This window comes from Phoca vitulina, unplaced genomic scaffold (genome assembly GCF_004348235.1).
Source record: "Phoca vitulina isolate PV1807 unplaced genomic scaffold, GSC_HSeal_1.0 scaffold28, whole genome shotgun sequence".
Classification (NCBI taxonomy): domain Eukaryota; kingdom Metazoa; phylum Chordata; class Mammalia; order Carnivora; family Phocidae; genus Phoca; species Phoca vitulina.
In genome coordinates, this window is record NW_022589731.1 from 2,111,802 (window position 1) to 2,137,093 (window position 25,292).

Here is a 25,292-nt window from a genome sequence, read left to right on the forward strand (position 1 = left end):
TCACGTATCATTGCTGAAAGAATTAAACACTGTCCCCGTGTCTCCATGGGGAGAAGACAACTCTGCAGTATACATCTTTTCCCTTTGCTGATTTTAATCTGTATCCTTTCACTGTAATAAACTATAAGTATAATGAGTCCTTCTAGTGAACCACTAAACCTGAAGGTAGTCTTGGGGATCCCTGACACAGATATGTAAACATGGGACAAGAATAAAAATAGTGAGTACTTTGGACAAGAAAAATTTAAGAGGCAATGAATTCCATGGCTGCTATTCTGTCCACTATCAAATAACAGCATCTAGTAAAATCAGTAAAGATGTTTATAAAATATCTATTTGATGGCAGTTTAACTTTAATTTGGATACCTCATCTCTTAGAGAATTTTGGTTATTTTTGTTTCAAGCCACAATAAATACGAACATTTCAAAATAGGTTAAAATAAATTTTTATTAAAAATTTTTATTAAATGTTAGAAGAGATTTATACACAATTCACAAATTCTTTACAAAACAATTGCCAAACCTTATTCATTTGTAATTGTTTCTATGCAGACTTGGAAATTTTATAGTGAAACAGGGTCTATAAAATATTTTTTTAGAAAGCATCACAATGCTAATTTTAGGCAAAAGAACATTTAAAACTGAAATCTTTGCACGTGAGAACTCTCAAACACCCGTATCCTTTATCCTAGTGACAGTGTAATGGGAAAATGAACATTAAATTGACTTACTGAGGAAACAATGAATAAGTATTCTGTAAACTTGCAAATTCACTCAAGTTTCTTTATTACTTTCAGAAGCAGTGGCATTACAAGGTATTGACAACCAAACTACGTACTCAAATAAAATGAATGTTAATCAAATTAACATTCAAAGAAAAAAATAATGTTTCAAAGAGGCACCCCTAGTTGTGAGATCTGGTAAAGAAGTCTTTAGCACACTGAAGGCTTATGGTACAGGCCATCGACCCTGCAGGAGACAGTCTCTTCACACAGAATGATAATTCATCCCTTTTAGAAGTAAATATCATCTCTGTAGTATTGCTGGTAAATGAAAGATACAAGTTCAAAATACAATGGCAACATACAAAAGTGGTCAATAGTTTTGGTCTTTGTCTGAGAGGTACACTCTGTAGTTTAGCAAAGACTGGCTTTGAGTCTTCAGTTCAAAAGGATGACTGCCCAGCTGGTACGATTCCAGAGAGCAGAATCCTAACCACCAACTTGAAAGGAATATGGCTCAACAAAGAAGAAAATAGTAACCAATTTACCTCAAAGATTAGGAAGTAAAATCAATGTCAAAGTGTTTGAAATCACAAGGAATTTAAAAATTTAATGCTTTGAAAATTTCCCCCTGAGCTATGGATGCTTTTTTTATGTATAGTCTCTAGTAAAACAGATGCATTCTGTCATTCCAAATTGTACTTATAAATGCTATGAATCTTGGTGCTGAAAATAGATAGTTATGTCTCAAACAGCACAAAGTGGTAGCAATTACATGTTTTGTGGAAATCTTTGGTGAAATGCAATCCTGCAGAAGCCTCCTTATTTTGTTCCCCTCCTCCTAATGCTGCTAGAATCTTCAAGTAATTTTTAAGGGAGAAACTACAAGACCATAATGAAGGACCAGCAGACCATCCTGAAAAGAAAAAAAAAAGTGTTTTAGGGTTATCTGAAAACCAGTTGTCTAAACAATTAAGTTAAGTCAGATATGGTTTATTTTTCATAGTCCAACACTAATGGGAAATTCTTTGATTTAAAGAAAATAAAGGGTCCAAGATAAATAAACTTGCTTATTCATATTCACCTCATCACCAAACATTCCCTGTCAATGTGCCTTTTTCATGACTTTCAGTAGGTAATTCTGAAACTCCATTAACTAGCCAGGGTTGTTTACAGCTAAGCAGTTCTCTGTAAAGAACTAAAAGAGGGGGCGCCTGGGTGGCTCAGATGGTTAAGCGTCTGCCTTCGGCTCAGTGCATGATCCCAGGGTCCTGGGATCGAGCCCCGCATCGGGCTCCTTGCTCAGTGGGAAGCCTGCTTGCTTCTCCCTCTCCTTCTACTGCTCCCCCTGCTTGTGCTCTCTCGCTCTCTCTGTCAAATAAATAAATAAAATCTTTAAAAAAAAAAAAAAAAGAACTAAAAGAGATACACCTTTCCTTCTGCACAGACTACTTAAGAGACAACCCAAGTACCCCTGAAACAAATAATACATTATGTTAATAATAATAATAATAATAATAGACAACTCAAGTATAGGGCTTCCCTGAAGAAAGACTCAGTTATCATAAAGCATCATGGATCAGGTAAGAAATGATACATTTATTTCCACATAAATGCAGCTTATTACTATTCTAAGAAAACTTTGCAACCCTTACCTGTTTATCATGCATTTTAACTCCATTTTAAAGTGTTCACAACACAATTTAACCTTTCTTTGTTTTATTATTTTTTAAGTAGGCTTCCACAACCAGTGTGAGGCTTGAACTCAAGACCCTGAGACCCTGAGAGTGAGAGTCGCATGCTCGACTGTCTAATCCAGCCAGGCATTCCTCTAACCTTGATACCTAGAGTCATCATTACGTATAGTGACTATACTGTTCTGTAACACAGTGATGTCTTCAGTCACTGGGCAACTTAACCCTATAGTAAATGACTTCAGACACTGTGTTTCTGAACCTTTTCATCTGCTTTTTTGGCTTTCTGTCTCTTCTCTTGATATCAGATCTTAATCCTTTGTGTTCTCACCAAGTCTGCATCCAGCAAGCAATCCACCTTAAGGTACTATTTTTAATCTACTGTGAACCAGAAAACTAGCTAAAAACTAAGACTCATTAGGGAAGTGTGCCATGAGCAATGCGCCAACTTTGAGCAACACAGAGAGGGAATGGTGGCATGCATGTCTTGCATTTCCAATCACATTCTAGCTATTACTCTCTTTCTTCTTTGTTAAGCTTTTCCATGGCTCTACTTCCTCATTTCTCATTCACTACACAACTCATTGCAATCTGGATTCTGTTCCTAGCAACTCCAGCAAAAACTCACCAGAATTCTAGAAAAGGGTTCACAAATTCAAATGCCCACAAGGGCTGGGAAAATAACATAGATGAATATGTGAGTTAGCTATGTGAGTCCATAGGGAATGTTGAGACCACTGGTAAACCAGAGACCAGATGCCTAGCTAAAGGAATTTAAACTCAAAAATATTTATAACACAGAATAAGCCAAATAAAACAATCTCATACTATGACTGGCCCATGGACCATCAGATCTATTCTAGACTCATTAGCCTAATCAAAGTAAATGAATTTGTATTACAACACAAACAGAAAGATTCTATCAACGTTCTTATAAGAATACAAATTACATCTTACAAAATGTTAATTTTTTGCATACGGTTATCATGTTTCAGAAATGAAAACATCATTTGCAAAACAATATACATGCTGAGATATCAAACTCAAAGGGTAGCTTACAAGCTGTTTTAAAACCTCAAAACAGGGGCGCCTGGGTGGCTCAGTCGTTAAGTGTCTGCCTTCGGCTCAGGTCATGATCCCAGGGTCCTGGGATCAAGCCCTGCATCGGGCTCCCTGCTCCGCGGGGGGCCTGCTTCTCCCTCTCCCACCCCCCCTGCTTGTGTTCCCTCTCTGGCTGTCTTTCTCTCTGTCAAATAAATAAAACCTTAAAAAAAAAAAAATAATAAAATAAAACCTCAAAACAACTTTATGTATGTATACATGTATAAAATCACATTTTATGAAATGAGATAATTATAATTCAAATCTTTATGTCTATTATATTTATACTCTATATACACAGATATAAATATTATTTATATTTTATATTTAGACGTTTTTATCCATGGTCTTCTTAAACTATCCAACCAGAATGAATCTGCAAAATGTAAGTCAGAATAGGTTACTTCACTCCTTGGCTTAAATCTTTCCAATCAATCATTTCCCACCTAACTCAATTAAAATCCAAAGTTCATACTATGGCCTATAAAGTCCTACACATGGTTTTATTCCAGCTGCCCAGATCTCAGCTCCTACCATTCTCTCCCTCAAGTCCCACATCCTAGCTTTCCCATTCAAAGCTAAGATGTCCCGAGACTCCATGAAACTTACATTGCTGCCAATGAGGACTTTAATTGTATCACAGATTATTTAAGTTCAGGGACTTGCTCATCTCTGTCTGAATCTCCCTATGTGTCTAGAATAGTGGTCTGTAAATATTTTTTGAAATAATATTTTCTACCCACTCCACTGACTTTGGGATTTTACTCCTAGTTTCTTACATTTTTATTCAAGGAAGTTTAATTTTTAAAAAGACAATCATTTTTATTTCCAAAAACATGTTAACAATAAATCAAATAATCACCTGAAAAAGTATTTGGCTACCCTTCTGTTAGGAGCCTGAACTTCTTTTTTTTCTAAAGATTTTATTTATTTGAGAGAGAGGGAGTGCACAAGCAGGGGGAAGAGGGAGAGGGAGAGGGAGAGGGAGAAGCTGCTCCCAGCTGAGCAGGGAGCCCCATGTGGGGCTCAATCCCAGAACCCTAAGATCATGACCTGAGCCAAAGGCAGATGCTTAACCAACTGGGCCACCAAGTGCCCCCAAGAGCCTGAACTTTAAGTTCAATTTTTTCAAGAGTTGAATCTTGAACTAACTAGCCAAGTGACCCTGGACAAGTTACTTAACCTCTGTATGCCAGTTTTCTAAACTGTAAGATCCACTATTGGGTGTTAGAATAGAGGGCAACATTTGAGGAGAAAGGGGCTATCTGCATAGTTTCAAAGTATCTCCCCCCAAGATATATATTTTTTTAAGATTTTACTTATTTATTTGACAGAGAGAGAGACAGCAAGAGAGGGAACACAAGCAGGGGGAGTGGGAGAGGGAGAAGCAGGCTTCCCGCCAAGCAGGGAGCCCGATGCGGGGCTCGATCCCAGGACCCTGGGATCATGACCTGAGCCAAAGGCAGACACTTAACAACTGAGCCACCCAGGCGCCCCAAGATATTATTAATTATAAAGAGAAAGACCTATCAGTATTAAATATCTCCTGATGCTACCCTAAGAAGGGCACATCACTTGTATGGCATTCTTGCCAAAAATGCATAACCTCATTCTAGTCATGAGAAAACACCTGACAAACCCAAACAAGGGACAGTTTTAAAATAACTGACCAATACTCTTCAAAAGTATCAGTCATGAAAACAGGGAAGGACTGGAAAACTCGAAGAAGACAAGGAGACATGACAATGAAATACAATGTAGATCCTAGGACAGAGAAAGGACAATAGTGGGAAAACTAGCAAAACCCAATGTCCGCAGTTTCATTATTAGTACTGTAACAATGTCAGTTTCTTAGTTTTGATGATTGGAGCATGGTCATGCAAGATGTTAATATTAAAGGATGCTGGTGATATCTACATAGGAGCTTTCAGTACTATTTTTGTAACTTTTCTCTAAGTCTTAAATTATCTCAAAATAGTATTTTAAAACAGAAAAAAGGAGGGGTGCCTGGGTGGCTCAGCCGGTTGAGCGTCTGGTTCTTGGTTTCTGCCTGGGTCATGACCTTGTGGTCATGTGATCAAGCCCTGTGTCAGGCTCCAGGCTCAGTGGAGAGTCTGCTTCTCTCCCTCACCCTCTGCCCCCTGCCCCCTGCTTGTACATGCTCAAGCTCTCTCATTCTCTAAAATAAATAAATAAATCTTAAAAAAATAAATAAAAAAGGAGATAATAATTGTTATCTTTTAAGGTTGTGAGGCTTACACAAGATGACACATGTTTTGGGATGCCTGACTGGCTCAGCTGGTGGAGCATGTGACTCTTGATCTTGGGGTGGTAAGTTTGAGCCCCACATTGGGTGTAGAGATTACTTAAATAAAATCTTTTAAAAAAAAAAGATAACACATGTTCTTTTGCACCTAGAATACAGCAGCATTCGGTAAGGGCTCAAGAAATGTTAATTATTAGTAGTACTGTCTTTTTCTGAGATTCCACATCATATAGGTGTTGTTCCTCAATTAGCCTACAGGCTGATCTATGGATTTCGCTTTTTCTTTTCACTTTCCAACCCAAATAACTTCAAGACTTTTTTTCACTAAGTCCTAAAACCTTTTCACTCTCTCACTAAGCTGGTTATATTGCAAAAATAATTACATTTCATGCATCTTCATGTTCTTTTTGGAAATAAGAGAACTGTTGCTCAAGAAAAGGCCAGTTACTTTTTCAAAGAAACAGAAAGATGACCAAGTCCTCTTTCTTCTTTGTAAATCACACATAAAATTCAAGTTAATAATGACAGCCATTTAAAAAACTAATGGTCCCTAATCATTGTATTGCTAATTACTTTTGCTACTCTGACAAACTGTTATCACAACTGTACTGTACCTATGTAACAGAAGGATAATTACAACCTGTAATATCGCAACAAAGAACAATCAGTCTTGGAGCATCTTTCCAATCCTCAATTACATATAAGTTTTATTAGCAAAATTACAAAACTTGTGATTTTTTAAAAAAATCCAAATACCATTAAAAAAAGTTATGAAAAACTGTGAATGGCCATGAAATGGCTATTAGTATTAATTTGGGGGTTACAATAAAACATTAATAAGTAAGCAAATCTACAAATATGGAATCCATGAATAATAATTATCAACTGAATATTCTTTCGCTCACTATTATGTCTGTGTGATTCATCCATGTTGCTACATACGGTAGTTGTATTTAATTGTATGTATATGCCACAATTTTTTACTTATTCTTTACTTACTTTTTCTGGGTTGCTTCTAGTTTGTGGCTATCATGAATAAAGCTATTACAAACTATCTTGTACATGTCTTGTGGTGGACATAATATTCATTTCTATTAGATCTGTACTCAGGAATGGAATTGCTGGGGGAGTGGGGTGTATATACATGGCTTTAGCAGATACTACCAGCAGAATTCCAAAGTGATCAAATCAATTCACACTCCCACTACCAACGTATGTAAATTCTAGTCACTCCACACCCACACCAACACTTAACTCCGAGTCTTTTTCATTTTCGCCGGTTCTTTTGCATTTTGGTAGGCCCACTTAGCCGAACTGGAACTGTGTTTCCCAGAATTCCCTTCCCTTTTGAGTCAGCCAGTAGAGACTTGCACCAGACTTGCAAAGTGGAAGGAGGCAGAAGCCATTATGCTCAGGTCATCGCAGGGCGCCAGAGGCCCGTCCAACTTACACGCTTCGCTGCTGGCGCGCTGGCTTGCACTGTAGGTACGGGTACAACCAGGCCTGCAACTAACTCCTGCTCCCACAAGCGCCCCACCTTCCAGCCTCTCTGAATTTTGGGCCCAAGGCCACCAGCTTGTCTACAGATCACCCGTGTCACTGAAGACGGAAATGATGAGACACACATTCCAGTTTCTCCTTACAGGTGCCAGTTCATTCTCACTATTCCCCACTTTATGTCTGTCTTTTCTTCCAAGTGCTGCCCTGTTGATTTACAATGACTACTGATCCACAGGCAATATCTTTCCAAACACTTCTTCACCAGCCCCTAACAAACGTTTTAAGATATAATCCCTTATTCCCTAACAATCATATTGGTTCTGTTTCCCAGATGGAATCCTAAATGTTAAATCTGGTGAATCCAGGTAAAGCATAGATGGATGTTCATTGTACTATTCCTATGACTTTTCTGAAGGTTTAAAATTTTTTCAAAGTACAAAGATTAATATAACACCTCTGTAACCAGTACTCAGTTTTATTGAGTATTAACACTTTGCCTTGTTTGTTTCAAATCTCTTTTTAAAATGATAAAAATTTTTGGGATGTCTGGGTGGCTCAGTCGGTTCAGTGTCTGCCCCTTGATTTCAGCTCAGGTTGTGATCTCAGGGTTGTGAGATCGAGCCCTGCATCGGGCTCTGTGCCAGCAGAGTCTGCTTGAGATGCCCTCCCTCCCGCCTTGCACCCATGCGCTCTCTCTCTCTCTCTAAACAAACAGATAAATAAAATCTGTAAAAAACAAAATAAAATAGGGGCGCCTGAGAGGCTCAGTCGGTTAGGAATCTGCCTTCAGCTCAGGTCATTATCCCGGGGTCCTGAGATCGAGCCCTGCATCCGGGCTCCCTGCTCAGTGGGGAGTCTGCTTCTCCCACTGACACTCTCCCTGCTTGTGCACATGGTCGTTCTCTCTCTGTCAAATAAATAAAGAATTTAAAAAAACATAAGAAAATAAAATAAAATGATAAAATTTTTACATCTTTCTATCTGAAAGAGCAAAGTGTTATCACTCACTAAATCTGAGTGGTGGGTGCGAGGAAATCTGTAGCAAATTAGTAAAAAGAAAACCAAGCAAAAAAATTAAATAAAATTCTCCACAACAGGGGCATCTGGGTGGCTCAGTTGGTTAAGCAACTGCCTTTGGCTCAAGTCATGATCCTGGAGTCCCGGGATCGAGTCCTGCATCAGCCTCCCTGCTCAGTGGGGAGTCTGCTTCTCCCTCTGATGCTCCCCCCTCTCATGCTCTCTCTCTCTTTCTCTCTCTCTCATTCTCTCTCTCAAATAAACAAATAAAATCTTAAAAAAAAAATTCTCCACAATAGACCAGTCATTAAGGCTACAGAAATTTCAGCAATAGTTCTTTATAGGTTGGTGGTAAAGGACAGTCACAAAAATCACATCAAAATATATCAATTCTGGGGCGCCTGGGTGGCTCAGTTGGTTAAGCAACTGCCTTCGACTCAGGTCATGATCCTGGATTCCCAGGATCAAGTCCCTCATCGGGCTTCCTGCTCAGCAGGGCGTCTGAGTCTCCCTCTGACCCTCCCCCCTCTCATGCTCTCTCTCTCTCTCTCTCAAATAAATAAATAAATAAAATCTTTAAAAAAAAAAAATACCAGTTCTTTGTTTCCTATCAAACAAAACATATATCTTTCCTATGATCCAGCAATTCGACTCCTAGTTATTTGTCCAAAATAAGTGAAAGCATATGTTCTTAAAAAAGCTAGTTAAAGAAGAAGACAAGGAGGAGGAAGAAAAGGAAAAAATATACTTATATAAGACTGTTTATAGCTACTTCATTTGTATTAGCCAAAAACTGGAAATAGCCCACATGTCCATGAATAGGAAAATGATAAAATATGGCATATTATACATTGAAATACTATGCAGCAATAAAAAGGAACAAATTATGGCTATATGCAACCACATGGGTAAGTTTCAAAATATATGCTGAATGAAAGATGCCAGACACAAAAAAGTACATGTTCTATGATTCCACTTATATGACATTCTAGAATAAAAATTAATCTATGGTAAACATAGGTGTAAATATTTATGATCTTGGATTAGGCAATGGTTACTTAGATATGACACCAAACACAGAAGGAACAAAAGGAAAAATAGATAAAATGGACTTCATTCTAATTAAAAACTTTTGTGTTTCAAAGGTCACCACAATGGAAATGAAAAGACAACCCACTGAATGGGAGAAAATTTTTACAAATCATATATCTGATAGTGATGGACTAGTATTTAGGATATATGAAGAACTCTTACAACTCAACATAAAAAGACAAAAACTCCAATTTTTAAAAATGGGCAAAGGATCTAAATCGAAATTTCTCCAAAAAAGATACACAAATGGCCAATAAACACATGAAAAGACCCTCAACAGGATTAGTCATCAGGGAAATGAAATCAAAATCACAATGAGACACCACTGCACACCTAACAGGATGGCTATAATAAAAAAAATAGACAGTAAGTGTTGGCAAGGATCTAGGGAAATTGGAACCCATATACACTGCTGGTGGGATTATAAAATGGTGACGTTGCTTTGGAAACAGTCTTAATAGTTCCTCGAAAGGTTAAACACAGAGTTACCATATGACCCAGTGATTCCACTCCTAGATGTACACCAAAGAGAGATAAAAACATGTCCACACAAAAAGACAGAAATATGAGGAATAAGAGCTAAACCATATAAACCGTTTAGAAAAGTGCCTGACACACAGGAAGCATCTGATAAATATTAGCTTTACTATTTATAGTCCAAGTAATGCTGATAACATTTCTTTCATTAAATAACTTCCCTGTTAGGCATAAGCATGATAAAGTCTAAGACCTACCTGCATTGCTGCCTCACCAATAGCACGTCGAATTTCCCTCAGAGTCTGATACTGCTCCAACAAGTGATCACCACAGATGATATCGACCTGTGGGCAAATAAGAGTATCAAATTGCTTTCTTGCTTCAAAAAACCATATGAAAAAATTAGGAAAAACCAATGTAATTATTTCCAGACTAGACTTTGCTATTTTATTTCAGACTGACAAAACACTCTCAAGACAGATTTTAGAAACTTGCTACAGAAATAAAATGGAAGGAGCATTAGAAGACATTGCAGGACAATAGCATAGTAAGCAGATACTCAAAATGATTTCCTTGAATTGCTGAGAACAAGTAAAATCACATGATACATTCGGCATAAAGGTGGCACAGGAAGGTACATTTTTTTTAAGATCCATGATAAAATGATTAAAAGGATATATAATACTTAAAAAGGTAATCTCTAGTTATTTTGAATAATTCTCTTGTAAGGACTATCTCATTTTCCAACAATGGAGAGTCTAACCCTTAAAATACACACTAAGGGAACTATTCTATGGATGAAACATCTTAGGATCGTTTTAGTCCTTTAGTAATATCAAAGCTCTAAGATAAATCTACTTTTACACTGGATGCTCTAGAAATGATGTTGTATAGTTATAGTTATGGCCAATAAACACATGAAAAGACCCTCAACAGAGTTACCATATGGTAACTACCTACCATATGGTAGTAAGATTCCAGTATACTTACTTCCTAAGACAAAAATGCAAATCTTCAATCTTTCTTGTCTTGCAATGAGCGCTCATTTCCTATTGCCTTAAAATGGGGTCAGGTCCTTGATGTCTTATTATCCTTTCATTGGCTAGATCCCCTAATGTCCCTGTTTAGTTTATGGCATGACATTTCTCCTCGTCCTCTAACCCAGAATAGAATATCACCTGATTCTTACTTCTCCTTTCCCTTTCTTCTTACAACAATCAGTTACCAAGTCCTATGGCGCTTTATCATAATACTTCTTAGAGTTCATGTCATCCTTTCAGCTGCTGCCTTGAGGCTTAAAGCAGAAACCATACCACCTCCTAACCAGATTTCCTACTTTCAAATTCTGTTTACTCTAAAAATCCCACACACTGCCACCATGTTAATCTTCCTAAAACCTTAAGCAGGGATGGGGAAGAATAGTGAAAGCAACTGCATTTCACTGAGAAGCTACTATGTATACCATATGTTATATACTACATATTTGATATATGTGATCTCATCTAATCTTCATTCTTATGAGCTAGGTATTAAAATTCCCACTTTACAGACAGGAATACTTAGAGGTAAAGACACTTAACTTTCCTAAGGTCACAAAGCTAGTAACTAGCAAAGTCCAGATCTAAACCCAGGTCTGTCCCCAGGTCCATCTTTCTCCAAAGCCCAAGTGCATGTCAGGGGTTGGCAAACTTTTTCTATAAAAGGCTAGATAATAAATATTTTGGCTCTGTAGGCCATAGGATCTCTGTCATATCTACTCGATCTGGCACTATAGCATGAAAACAGCCTTAGTATGGCTGTGTTCAATGAAATTTTATTTATAAAAACAGATGGCAGGCTAGATTTGACCCATGGGTCATAGTCTGTCAACATCCATGCTATATCATAATTCATAAACTCCAATTAGTACCAACTTCTGTGTTTCACACTTACTAGTTTCAAAATTGGCAGAGCAATACTTGTTTGCAAAATGACTTAAAAGCAATGATAGTGTAGCTTGAGCACAGAACTTAGGTCCATGAAAAATTAAAGAATTTGGAAACTATCACTATGTTTTGATTTAGTATTCAGCAATCCAGGGACCATCACTCTTCATGAGCTTCACCACATGATATACATTTATGGTTTGGTTACCATATTTTTTTCTTTTTTTTTTAAAGATTTGATTTATTTATTTGACAGAGACACAGCTAGAGAGGGAACACAAGCAGGGGGCAGTGGGAGAGGGAGAAGCAGGCTTCCTGCCGAGCAGGAAGCCCGATGCGGGGCTCAATCCCAGGACCCTGGGATCATGACCTGAGCTGAAGGCAGACGCTTAATGACTGAGCCACCCAGGCGCCCCTGGTTACTATATTTTTCAACTTAATCTTAACCCCCAGAAGTTGGCCAGTTACTAACATTTTGATGTGTATGGCCCTAGATGCTATGTGTCCATGTAGGTTTTGTGTTTTGATTTTTAAAAATGGGATTATACCACATAAATTGTTCTACAACTTAATTTAAAAAACAAAACAAAAAACCTTAATATACCATGGTCATCTTTGAAGTACATAGTTAGCTCTCTCTTTAATAGCTACATAGTGGGGGCACATGGGTGGCTCAGTCAGTTAAGCCATCTGCCTTCGGCTCAGGTCATGATCCCAGGCTCCCTGCTCAGTGGGGAGTCTGTTTCTCCCTCTGCCTCGCCTCCTGGCTTGTACTCTCTTTCTCTCTCAAATAAATAAATAAAATCTTTAAAAAAAAAAAAATAGCTACATAGTGTTACATTGTATGAATATATCATACTTTATGTACCCATTCCCTTGATACACATTTAAATTGCTTCCAGTTTTACATACTGATTTTTAAAAGTCACCTGACTGTAAATATTACATAAATTACCACAAACAGTCAGATCTCTGAAGTTCCCACAAACATGACCCACATTTTTGGTAATTTGCTAGATGGACTCACAAAACACAGCAAGGATACATGGCCAGATCAGTAAGGGAAAAAGATGTAGGTGAAGTCTGGACAAATTCATGCACAGGCTTCCTATGCACAGCCCCCACCTCAGTTTAGGAAAAGATACACCCACAGTATTCCTTTTCCTAGCACTGTCAATGCGGCCAATTTGTACAATATTTCTACCCAGGGAAGCCCATTTGAAGCTTGGAGTACAGATTTTTACTGAGGGCTGTTCATGTTGGCATTCTCTGCCTAGCAACTAGTAAGTTCCAGACTCCCAGAAGGAAGGCTGGTATTCATCACAGACCCACTGTTTGTACACTCTAGGCACAGTGTAACACCCTTATCAGTTACGGGACTTTTCCTATTATTGTAGGAAACTTTTTGTGGGCCAAGTTCCTAGATGCTAGGCAAGGGCTAACCTTGTAAGCAGGCCCTTCTAAAGACAGAAGCCTCAAGTTGGCTTTATTAACTCTTTTTCTGTACAATCTTTCTACACTCTGGAGTATCAAGTCTCAGATAGAAAGGATAACTATAATATTTCTGAATCTCAGAGCAGAAATCAGAATGTGAGGGTAGTCTTAAGGCAAGAAAAACCTGTGTCTTTTTATTTATTGATTTTTAAAACCTGTATCTTTTTTTTTACAAGCAAGATCACACTACAGATTCCAAGATAGGATTTTTCACTGTTATGAGCTAGTGCCACATTTGTTCTTTTCTTTGATAGAAATTTCTTTTTTCTTTGTCTGGTAAATTCCTATCCGATACTCTTCAAGTCCATTCTTTAACTCCTCCAGAGTTAAATCATTCATTCTTGTGCTCTTGTTGCACTCACCACATCCTACTGTCATTCCGTTGTTGTACTGTGTATCTTTCCCACACAACTGAGTCCCTGGGTGGCATGAATTTTCTGTCTCACCTTTGTACTCTTATGGCTAAGTACACAGATGCTCAATTTAATATCAATAGGTAATAAGTAAATGGTAGGGATATACCATATGATACATTAGAGTCTGTTCAAAAATTGATTTGAAACAATTTAACAGTAAGGTTAAAGTCATATACTAAATAAATAATAATAAATATAACCTATCTTTTAAGATAGAATTAATTATGGCAGGATTAACAACAAAATCTAGTATCACTTCTTTTATATAAAGACTTTTTAGTGATCAATATGATGTTTATTTTCTAAGTCTCATTTCATAAAAGCAAAGTAAGATCTAAGACAAAACAATGTACAAAGGAACACAAGAATAACTATAAAACAAAATAAAAATAAGGCATAAACTAGTTCAAAACACCACTAACTCAACCATGGTAATCCAGAGGCACTGAGGTCTCTAAGTGATGCAATCTATTCAGACAATTATTGATTTCTAATTTTGAATTAACTTAAATTTCTTAAGAATACATGATCTGTATTTTATTATCTTTCAGAATTGTCTTCCTTTTTTATTTTGATCTGCCACAAATAACTTTAAAAGGTAGTTTAGCATTTAACAGTCCTGTAGTCTCATCCATTCCTGCTAGTCAAGAACCATAAATGAAGGTCACATATCTGTAAACAAAGCACACATTTCCTATTTGGGAATAACTGGTTTAAAGGTCAGCATAGCAGGCTCAAGTGACTGGGTTGGCCAAGCATTTTATTTTGATTAATGGTTAACTAGTTCAATGTTCTGCTCATATTAGAAGTAACTCTTGTTTATTCTCTCTTGGATTTAGAAGGTCTAAACAATTTTAGTCACAGTATCTGCATATTTGATAATTCTCTGTTCCATTATTTCAACATTTTGGTGAAATAGTAATTTATGAGTATTACCAGCTATACATTACCTGAATAGGAAAGAAATATTTACCTAGAGAACCAAGAGCTGACAGAGAAAATTAAATGTTGAAACAGATTTTATATAATTTTATTTCAAAATGCTAAAAGCCTTGAATTCTATGACATGAAAAAAAACCCCACATTTTTACACAGTAAAGCCAATTTGGCAACCACATTTCTTTTTCTTCTTTTTTTAAATGTTTATTTTTTTAAAAAGATTTTTTATTTATTTATTTGACAGAGAGAGACACAGTGAGAGAGGGAACACAAGCAGGGGGAGTGGGAGAGGGAGAAGCAGGCTCCCTGTAGGGCTTGATCCCAGGACCCGGATCACGACCCGAGACCCAAGCCGAAGGCACTTAACTGACTGAGCCACCCAGGTGCCCTCTTTTTCTTTTATTTAGAGAGGGGTGGAGGGGAGGGGCAGGAGAGGGAGAGAGAATCTTTCTTTTTTCTTTTTTAAAGATTTTATTTATTTATTTATTTATTTATTTGACAGAGAGAGACAGAGAGAGCACAAGCAGGGGGAGTGGCAGGCAGAGGGAGAAGCAGGCTCCCCGCCAAGCAGGGAGCCCAACGTGGGGCTCCATTTCACAACCCTGAGATAGTGACCTGGGCCAAAATCAAGAGTCAGACACTCAACTGACTAAGCCACCCAGGTGCCCCACAACCACATTTCTTAAAACACCAATGTAAAACTTATAAATGCTAATTGTGTTCTGATCAGTATCTAGCCACAGAGGAAATAACCTATATCCTAAGAAAGCCCTCTTGGGTGGCACTTCTTAGTTATTCTATATAATCAGGTGCAAGTCTTCTGACTTCTGTTTCTAGAAATAATAGACTGTTATGGGATCACTCACAATTCTTTGTCCAGAGGTCTCTAAGCAGCTACCTATTTCTAACCAAAAGAGGAGGAATAACCTCAAGTAAGCTATGGCTACAAAGTTACCAGTAAGTCATTCCAGTTTTTAGTTGTCATGAGATACAGCCAGCATTATGTCAAACTCAGTAAGAGAAGTTACATTTCTCTGGATTAGACATTTATTTAGTACCTACAAATACCAGTACTAAAAACACTACCAAACTTTCAGCCAGCTTTAAAATATCAGTTAGTTTAATTAACAGCAAATAGGTGTTTTGAATAAAAATTATTTTATGACATTTTACACATGATGGAGAATAACAAAAACCCCTTTAAAATTTAAGTAATAAAAAAGGAAAACTATATAGATGTGCATTGTTAATGGCTCACATTCTATGTTATGTTCAACAATACATGAGGTTTGAGTTTCCACCTTATAACAAGAACAAATTACACAGCTAGAATGGGAGATATTTTCCAATGCTCAAAAACCAAATAGGGTGGGGCACCTGGGTGGCTCAGTCATTAAGCGTCTGCCTTCGGCTCAGGTCATGATCTCAGGGTCCTGGGATCGAGCCCTACATCGGGCTCCCTGCTCAACGGGGAGCCTGCTTCTCCCTCTCCCACTCCCCCTGCTTGTGTTCCCTCTCTTGCTGTCTCTGTCAAATAAATAAATAAAATCTTAAAAAAAAAAAAACCAAACAGGGCTCATACTAGATAGCTATTTCACTTTTCTAGGTGTCTTGGAGTCAACTTGTTATAAATGCAAAGATGTCCTCTGAAAAGAAGTGGATGGATAAGAGATAATTTGTTACGCCACTATGCTACGCTACTAGGAAATTTAAATAGCACGTGCCTATTTGATTAAGGAATTACCATTCATTTTTAAAACCAAAGAGGGGAACTGAGGCTCATGTCTTCAGCTCTTCTCTGACACTTGGTGGTCATCAGTGGCAGCGAGAAGCAGACAGTAAGTCAAATGTGATTCAAGTGGGGTTGGAATCACTGTGTACCAATATTTAATGAACATTTACAATATCTACATATCATAAAACAAAAGCCACGCCATAAAATCCTGAGACAGTTCTTTCTTCAAAATGCTAAAGGTGATTTCACAACTTCATCTGTCCTTTTACACACATGTACTCTACCTGACAAGCTGGATCAAGACCCATTTTTCTTCTGAGAAATTTTTCTACATGCCCAATAGTTGCTTCTCCTGAAACTCGGACAAACTTCTTCTCCAAGGGCTACATAAATAAACATAAATAAATATTCTCAGAACAAATATGCATAAAACATGTAAGTCAAAAAGCAAATTTTACAGCAAAGATGTTCAACAGATTTATGAAAAAAACTACTATGAACTTTGAGTTAATTTACCTATCAAGGAAAAAAAAAAGAATTTTTGCTTAGCTTGCCCTCTCTGAAAAGCACATCAATAACTTTTTTTTTTTTAAAGATTTTATTTATTTGACAGAGAGAGACACAGCGAGAGAGGGAACACAAGCAGGGGGAGTGGGAGAGGGAGAAGCAGGCTTCCCGCGGAGGAGGGAGCCTGATGCGGGGCCCGATCCCAGGACCCTGGGATCATGACCCGAGCCGAAGGCAGACGCCCAACCACTGAGCCACCCAGGCGCCCCACATCAATAACTTTTTAATAGAAAGGCTTACTTGTTTATTTTAATACCTCACCAAAAATAAAACTTAGAGTAAAATTTATTGACAGAGAAAGAATACCTAAGACTAAATTATGTCTAAAACAATCTAGTTTCTTCAACAAAAAAACTGCAAGGAAAAAAAAAGAACAAGATGGAGGATGAACTTCTAGGAAGGAATATAAATAAGAGATATGTCAACCAATTACAATGTATGGATCTTATTTGAGTCCTGATTTAAACAAGCTTATAGAACAATTTTCATGAGATAATCTAGGAAATTTAAATAGCATGTGCTATTTGATTAAGGAATTACCATTCATTTTTAAAACTGTAGTATCATTATTATGTTTGTAAAAAGTCCTTATCTTTTAGAAATATATTTAATTATTTACTGATAAAAATGATACATAGTCTGGGATTTGCTTTAAAATTATGAGAAGTGGTGAAGATATAGATGAAATGAGATTGGCCATCAGTTTATAATTACTGAAGCTGAGTTGTGTACACAGGCATTCTACTCTATCTACTTCTGTATGAGTGCAAAATTTTCCGTAATAAAGGGTTTTCCTTTTTAAGTGGAAAAATAAAAAGATTAACATCCAGACAAATGTGGCTGGAATCTGACCCAATGGTCTAAGGTGATAGGTGGAGAGGCCTCAGGGTTTTAAAGCAGAAACTAACACTTAGCCAACTACTCTTGTCTCTGAGGCAATTTTAAGGAGGCTACTCTCTAATACAAATGAAAAGCTGAGGTAATCAGAACTAAAAAGGTACCTTTTAGGAAACCATGAGCAGTGTTTTTCAACCCTGAAAGAGAGGGAGCCCAGAATGACTACCAGAGGACCTAGACTTGTTCCATGTAACAGTGCTCAGCTTTCCTACCTGTAGTTTGTTTTCTTAAGATCTTTCCTTACAATAAAGCTATCTCTTATTACCATAGTGTAGCAGGTAGCCTAAGTGTTAAGTGCAGGTACTCCAGAAACAGACTGCTTGGCTATAGGTCCTGGGGTTCTGCCATTTTCTAGCTGTAAGTCTTTAGGCAAGTTGCTGAACCTTTCTGTCCTCATATGTAAAAGAGATAATAGCACCTATTACACCTCATAGGTTTATCAAGAGGAAAGTGAGTTAATGTACATAGATACCTATTAATCTTGGCACATAGTTACTACTGGCGTATTGTGACCATTTTACTCTTAATGTGAAAGAACTGGACTCTTATAGAGGGCCTAACAGTCACCATGGGATACTGATATAACCTAGACAAAAATGGCAAAGTTTCATGTTCTTTTAAGGTAGGTACAGGATTCACCTCACAAAGCTAAGGCAGTCTCACTGAGGAGGAGGTACAGCCGTCCACAGGTACAGACCCCAAGAAAATACCTCACTGTAGGGGGCAATGACTGACGAGCATGAGAATCCCATTAAGTGCCTTAAGAAGCTGCTATTCTGAATCATCTAGCTATGCCTGTCTGGCAACCAGCGCATTTCTGAAGGTGAATTTCCTGGGCTTACCTCAGATATACCAGCAGAGGACAGTCCAATCTCCCTTATTTCTAAATTCTTGGTGAGCACCTTACCCCAGGTGTTCGTTAAAATTAATCCAACTTAGCTAAAGTTATAAATACTGTACTGTTTAGATCATCCAGAACAGAATTAGGACCTGTGCGAATACCTGAAAGAAAAAAACTGGTCTTGGCTTTCAAAGCTAGGGTGGCTAGCCCTAGTCCTCACGCCCCAGGTTCACAAGTTAACTGGATTTCCCCCCATATAATTCACATCCAGTTTTTAAGAAAACAGTTTGTTTTTTGGTTGTTTTGCTTTTTCATTTAAAGCTCAAAAACCAGTTCTTACCTACATAGTCAACTCATTTTTTCTGCTACACCTAATAGCCACCTACCATCTGCAAATAAATAGGAAAAAAGAAATCCACAGAATTACACTTTTTTGAAATTAAACACAGCAGTCTTCCCTGCCATCTGTAACACAAAAGGTCAATTTGATAAGAAAGCTGAATAAGCTAGTTTAAGATCTGTAGGGAGATTTATAAGACATTTGGTTATTTTCTTGCTTTAGATAATGCATACCACTAAAAAGAGCTTTTAAAAAGATGCTATCAACTCATAATTACATTTTACCTTGAAAAAATTCCTATCTCTGTCAACTGAAGAGGCCTAGAAACAGTTATGAACCCAGTAGCTAGATGAACCCCTGGTAGCCAGATTTTGATTTTTAAAAACTACCAAAAGGAACTAGGACACCTTGGAGAAAGGACTAATTCCATGTCTGGGGGACAAAAAATGTACAAGTTGAGCATGGAACATCTTGTCATATCAGATAGCAAGAAAATATCACAGACTATGATACCTATGAAGGACAATTTGAACATCAATAAAGAAAATAACTGAAATGGGCTTATTTATTTTTTTAGAAGTAATTTTTTTAAAGATTTTTTTATTTATTTGAGAGAGAAAGAGCCAGAGATAGCGACAGAGAGCGTGAGCCAGGAGGAGAGGGAGAAGCAGGCTCCCTGCTGAGCAGGGAGCCTGATGCAGGGCTCGAAGAAATGGGTTTAAATCACAAATATGTTTAAATTCATGAGTTCATATTAAAGTAAAAACAAAAACAACAAAATCTATTTGGTCATGACTGGAGTATGCTAATGAACCAACTCATTACTTTGAACTTGGTAAGTGAAGGGAAAGAATCAAGCATTTATCCTGCTTTTCCTATATAAACTAACACTGGCCAACCAAACAGACAAAGAGAAGTTTCTCTTTATAGAAGTACTTCAACTAATAAGAGAAAGAATGATAGGGGCGCTTGGCTGGCTCTGTTGGTGGAGCATGCGACTCTTGATCTTGGGGTTGTTAAGTTCAAGCCCCACATTGGGTGTAGAGATTACTTAAAAATAAAATCTTAAAAAAAAAAAAAAGAAGAAGGAATGAGAACACCATTTTCCAAAACCTGCTAAGTTAATGGGCTTAGCCACTGAGCACCACTGGCTGCTAATATCATAAAGAGGCCCAGACAACCAGACATTATATGCCTCTAGATGGAAAGAAACACCACCACCTATGAAATAGTCTTGCTCCCCTCAAATCAAACCTGTCTTATCAACACTCAGACTTAACTACCAGTTTATGGGAAACACAGAAGACAGAAATACATGCTAAATTATACTATGGCAATGCAACATTAAAACCCAATCTGTAGAAAACTATAGGACAAATGACTCAGTTTCATCAACAATGAATTGAAAGAAAAAAGAAAAGGAAAACCATAGACTTAAAGATATATCAACCAATCACAATGTGTGAACTTTATCTGGATCCTGATTTAAAGTGTTAAAGAAAAAAGGGAGAGAGAGAGAATACCCACTATGATTGAGACAATTAAAAATCTGAACACTGAGTAGATATTTGACAGTAAGAAATCATTTTCTTTTTCATTTACCATCCTCAATCTTTTGAAAAATGACTAACTTACAAAGTTGTAAGATAGTACCAGGAAGACCCAGACAGCTTTCACCTAGTTTACAAACTGTTAATATATTGCTATATTCACTTTATCTCTTCTAATTTATATGTATGTGTGTATATGTGCATGTTAATGTTTTGTTGGACCACATGAGATTTGCAGACAGATATTTTACCCCTAAACATATTAGCAGTTATCTTCTCAGAATAAAGGGATTCTCTTATATACAATATACAACATAATTAACAGGAAATATACAGAATATTTAAGCAATTTAACATTAATACAATTACCTAAATAGTACAAATTCTTTTATAAACTGTCCTATTTATATCCTTTAAAAATTGTTTTATGTCATGAAGGCTCACACAATGCATTTTGTTGTCATGTTTCTGTAATCTCCTTTAATCTAGAATAGCTCTGCCACTTTATTATCTTTCATGACACTGACACTTTTGTAACTTTTTTTTTTTTTGGTATGACACATGGTCATTAAAAAAAGAGACTCATCTTTTAAGAATACTGAAATATTTACAAATGAAGTGGCAAAATGCTGGGGATTTATTTCAGAATAATACTAGAAGGGAAGTGGACAGAGGTATAGAAGAAATTAAATTGGCCATTAGTTAATTGGTAAAGCTGGGTGATGGACACAGGGAGGTTCTACTTTTCACTATGTTTAAAAATTTTCATAATTAATGAGGTGCCTGGGTGGCTCAGTCAGTTTAAGCACCCAACTTGATTTTGGCTCGGATCATGATTTCACGGTCATGAGATCGAGCTCGTGTGGGGCCTGCTTAGGATTCTCCCTCTACCCTTTCCCCCTTGCCCACATGGGCTCTTTCTCTCTTAAAAAAAAAAAAAATCTTTTTTTTTGTAATTAAAGGTTAAAAAAAAAATGACTCCTGGGAAAAATTATCTGGACTTTATTACTGCCTAGTGAAACACTGTGAAATTTAATGTAGCAAAAAGGGTTTATGACTTTCATGCTACAGGTCTACACGGTAAAAAGTTTAACAATCAGGCATCATCTAGACGGACATACTTAAACTCAAAGATAAGATATAAAAACAGCTTTTTAAGTAGCAGAGAATACTGAGCTATAATACCAAAAGCTATAACTAGAACTCCGTTAAAATCACAGAATAAAAAGAAAAACAGTAAGATTGCCAATCTATTAACTAAGAAAGTATAAGACAGTTTTAGCAAAGTAAAAATAGTCACAAAATGCAGCATTAACAGGATCATTTGTTTCTGAAAGAGGTTCATCATCTCTCACAGGTATAAGGCCTTCAAATTAACACCTGTATCATCAATTAAAACTGAAAATTTAATGTCTCAAAACTATAGAACAGTATAAATCAAACTCCTATATGCCTATCACCTAGCTTTATCAACTCAAGGCCAATTTTGTTTTAAATATACCACACCCATTTCCCACTGCAACTACTTCCTGGCCCCCATTCCCAGATTTGTTTTGGAGCAAACCCCAGACATATTTCATTTATAAACACTTCAGTAGGTATCCCTAAAAGATAAGAGATCTTTTTAAAAACATGATGCCATTATCATACTTTAAAATTCCTTAATATCAGAAAATTTCTAGTAAATGTTCAAATTTCACCAATTGTCTCAATTTTCTTACCCAGCAGGAAATGATTTTATTGTTTTTAGGGCTGTCATTAAAGAGAGAATAAAAATAAAACAAAGATTTTGTGAAAAAAAATATAATAACCAAATATGAACTCAAACTATGAATTCGAATTCTAATTTTTACATGTATTATTTTTACCAGATGTATTTTTGTACTTTCAAAATATATACACTAAATATATCACAAACAATATTTCTATTCAAAGTTCCCATTGGATCTTGGCTTAGTTACTTTTTAAAAATTCAACAGCTTTATTGGGATATAATTCATGTATCATTAAATTCACCATTTTAAAGTATACAACTCAAAGATTTTTAGTTTATTTAAACAGGGTTGTGCAACTCATCACCACTATCTAATTTCAGAACATCTTCATCACCCAAAAAGAAACCCCACACCAATTAGCAGTCACTCCCAATTTCCCCCTCTCCCCCAAGACTCTGGCAACCACCAATCTATACAGTATTTTCTGCTTCTATGAATTTCTCTGCTCTAGACATTTCACATAAATGGAATCACACATTATGTGGTCTTTTGGTGCCTGGTTTCTTTCATTTAACATAATATTTTCAAAATTCATCCATGTTGTAGCATTTATCAGTACCCACTCCCTTTTACTGCCAAATAATACTCCACTGTGTGGCTATATCATATTGTGTTTATCCATTTACCAGTGATGTGATATTTGGGTTGTTTCAGTTGGGGGTTATTCTCTCATAAATGTTTATTTTTCAAATCAAATCCAAATAAACTCCATACATTGTAGTTAGTTATGTCCTCTGAGTCTCTTTTAATTAATATGTTCCATCTATGTTTCCTCTTCACCCCTCCCTTTTATTCTGGAGAAACACAATTGTTTGTGCTGTAGCTTTCCACTGTCTAGATTTGGCTTATTATATTCCTAAGGTGTCATTTAACATGTTCCTTTGTCCCCTGAATTTCTTGTAAATTAGTAATTAAATCTAGGAGTGTGATCAGCTGCACATTTGTTTTGGTAAGAATACCTCACAGGTGGTATTGTCATCATATTTTTCTAATGTGTGACAATTGGAACTACATAAATATTCTAGGTCCATATGTGCGTTTGTGGAAGCAACAGGCTAATATTTCAACTTAATGTCTAGTTCTTTCTTCATGAAGTTTTTATACTCTGTTGGTTTGTGTGGCTACTACAGGTCATTGGACAAACATCTTCGGCAAACTCTAGGAGTATATGACACTGTACTTGTCCCATACAGAAACTCATATGCCACTTTCCCAGCCACCATACTACTAGGAAAGAACTCCGTAATCCCCATTAATCTGGTATTTTACAACTTAGAAGAAATTCAAAGTTACCGAACTTAACACTGCATTCCCTCCATCACACTGATCTCTGGGAAACATCTACAATATACTTCATCCACAGAAGTACCCATCTATTCCTATGCTTCAATTCATGTCTCTAAGCCAATATACTCATAAAACAGTATACCCAACCAGGTATAATCCACCCAAGTATTAGTACAGACTTTGAAAAAGTCACTAAAAATCTAAACAGATCAAAGTCCGCTATTTCCTGTATATTTACAGTCCCAAGTAACTATAAGGCCTGATTTAGCCCTTTTTAAAAAGTTACCTTTTCAAAAAAAAAAGAAGGAAAAGTTACCTCTTCCTTAATGACTCATACTATAGGAGCAACACTGTGTACAATGCGACCTGTGATAATAGAGCCTTTAAGGCAACTCTTAACTTAGGTACATTAACAAAGGACTTCATTCTTACCTCTAAAATTTCAGTAAATGATTGAAGCCACAAGTTAGGGCAGGTTTACCTTGAGCCCAAAATGTTACATGCAAATAAAAATTTAAGCTCATATTTAACTCTGAATGCCAAACTATGCAAAAAATGTTTTGAAATATTTTTTAAAGTCACCAAATTATCGCAGTATTTGGTTTTAGAGTTTTAAAAATTTCTCACTTGTTTCCTTAGACCACTGTCCTGAATTAATAACAAATCCCTACTTAATAACTCTTTTCTCATAAACTTATTATGAGAGCATTACTGAATGTACTTCACATTTCTACTTTTATTTACAAAACTCTACGTAATTGAAAACAATCTCCACATGACTGCTAATCTGACTCTTTAATTGTGTACTACAGGGTCCTCCTGTGAAGTAAATAAAAATAAAATACCTTAAAATGTCCCGTGCCTTCATTAGCACTGAAAAATGAAAGCAAAATTAATCAACATTTTAAACTATACGTTAAATCATATAACACAGAAAAATAACATGAATATAAATATTTGAGGAACATCAATTTAATTTTAAAACACCATCACCTAGCCCTTTACGAAATAAATAATGTAGTTGTCATTTCTGCCACCTATTGGTAAGGCAAAGGCAGTGTCAGCCACTACTTTACTTTGTATACTTCTAGGAGTTAGAAGTATATCCATAATATTTAGATTTCCCCCACATGTAGCATTCTAACATTTTCTAATTTAAAGTAAAACTTCTATCATAATTAATGTGTTTTTTTCTTTACAGTAACCCTTACAAGATAGATTTCTTACAAGAAGGCTGCTAGATTTCCTGTTGTTTTACTTATAGCATAATGGGCATGACTTACTCAGTTTGCCCTTCACCTTGAAGTACAAAGAGATTTCTTGATTAAATCAATTATGTTTATGTCATGAGGAGACAAGGGGCACTAATTTTTGTTGGGCATCTACTATGTACCAGGCATTATATTAGGTCTTCACACAGGATGCATGTTTTTCATTCAGTCCTCATAATAGCCCTGCATATCAGGTATTAATATTCCCCTCATATAGATGAGGAAAATTAAGCTCAGAGAGGTTTAATAACTTGCTTAAGGTCACAGAGCTATTAAGTGATAAAGCTTCAAACTCAGGTGTACCTAGCATCAAAACCCACATTCTTTCTTCCTTATCATGTTGTGAAGAGTAGGCCAGATAACAATTGCATCATCTACAGAATATT

General features: G+C 36.6%; 1 protein-coding gene across 1 annotated transcript in view; it reads right to left on the reverse strand.

Annotated features, from left to right (window-relative positions):
- Positions 1–509: 509 nt before the first annotated feature.
- The window catches only part of PCGF6 (polycomb group ring finger 6), a 32,454-nt gene continuing 7,671 nt past the window's right edge, over positions 510–25,292 (reverse strand). The window contains exons 7-10 of the mRNA XM_032423311.1: positions 24,481–24,508; positions 16,663–16,761; positions 10,127–10,213; positions 510–1,638 (exon numbers count right to left, since the gene is read on the reverse strand). Coding sequence (XP_032279202.1) covers positions 1,582–1,638; positions 10,127–10,213; positions 16,663–16,761; positions 24,481–24,508 — 271 coding nt within the window. The 3' untranslated portion in view covers positions 510–1,581. The remainder of the gene's footprint in view (positions 1,639–10,126; positions 10,214–16,662; positions 16,762–24,480; positions 24,509–25,292) is intronic.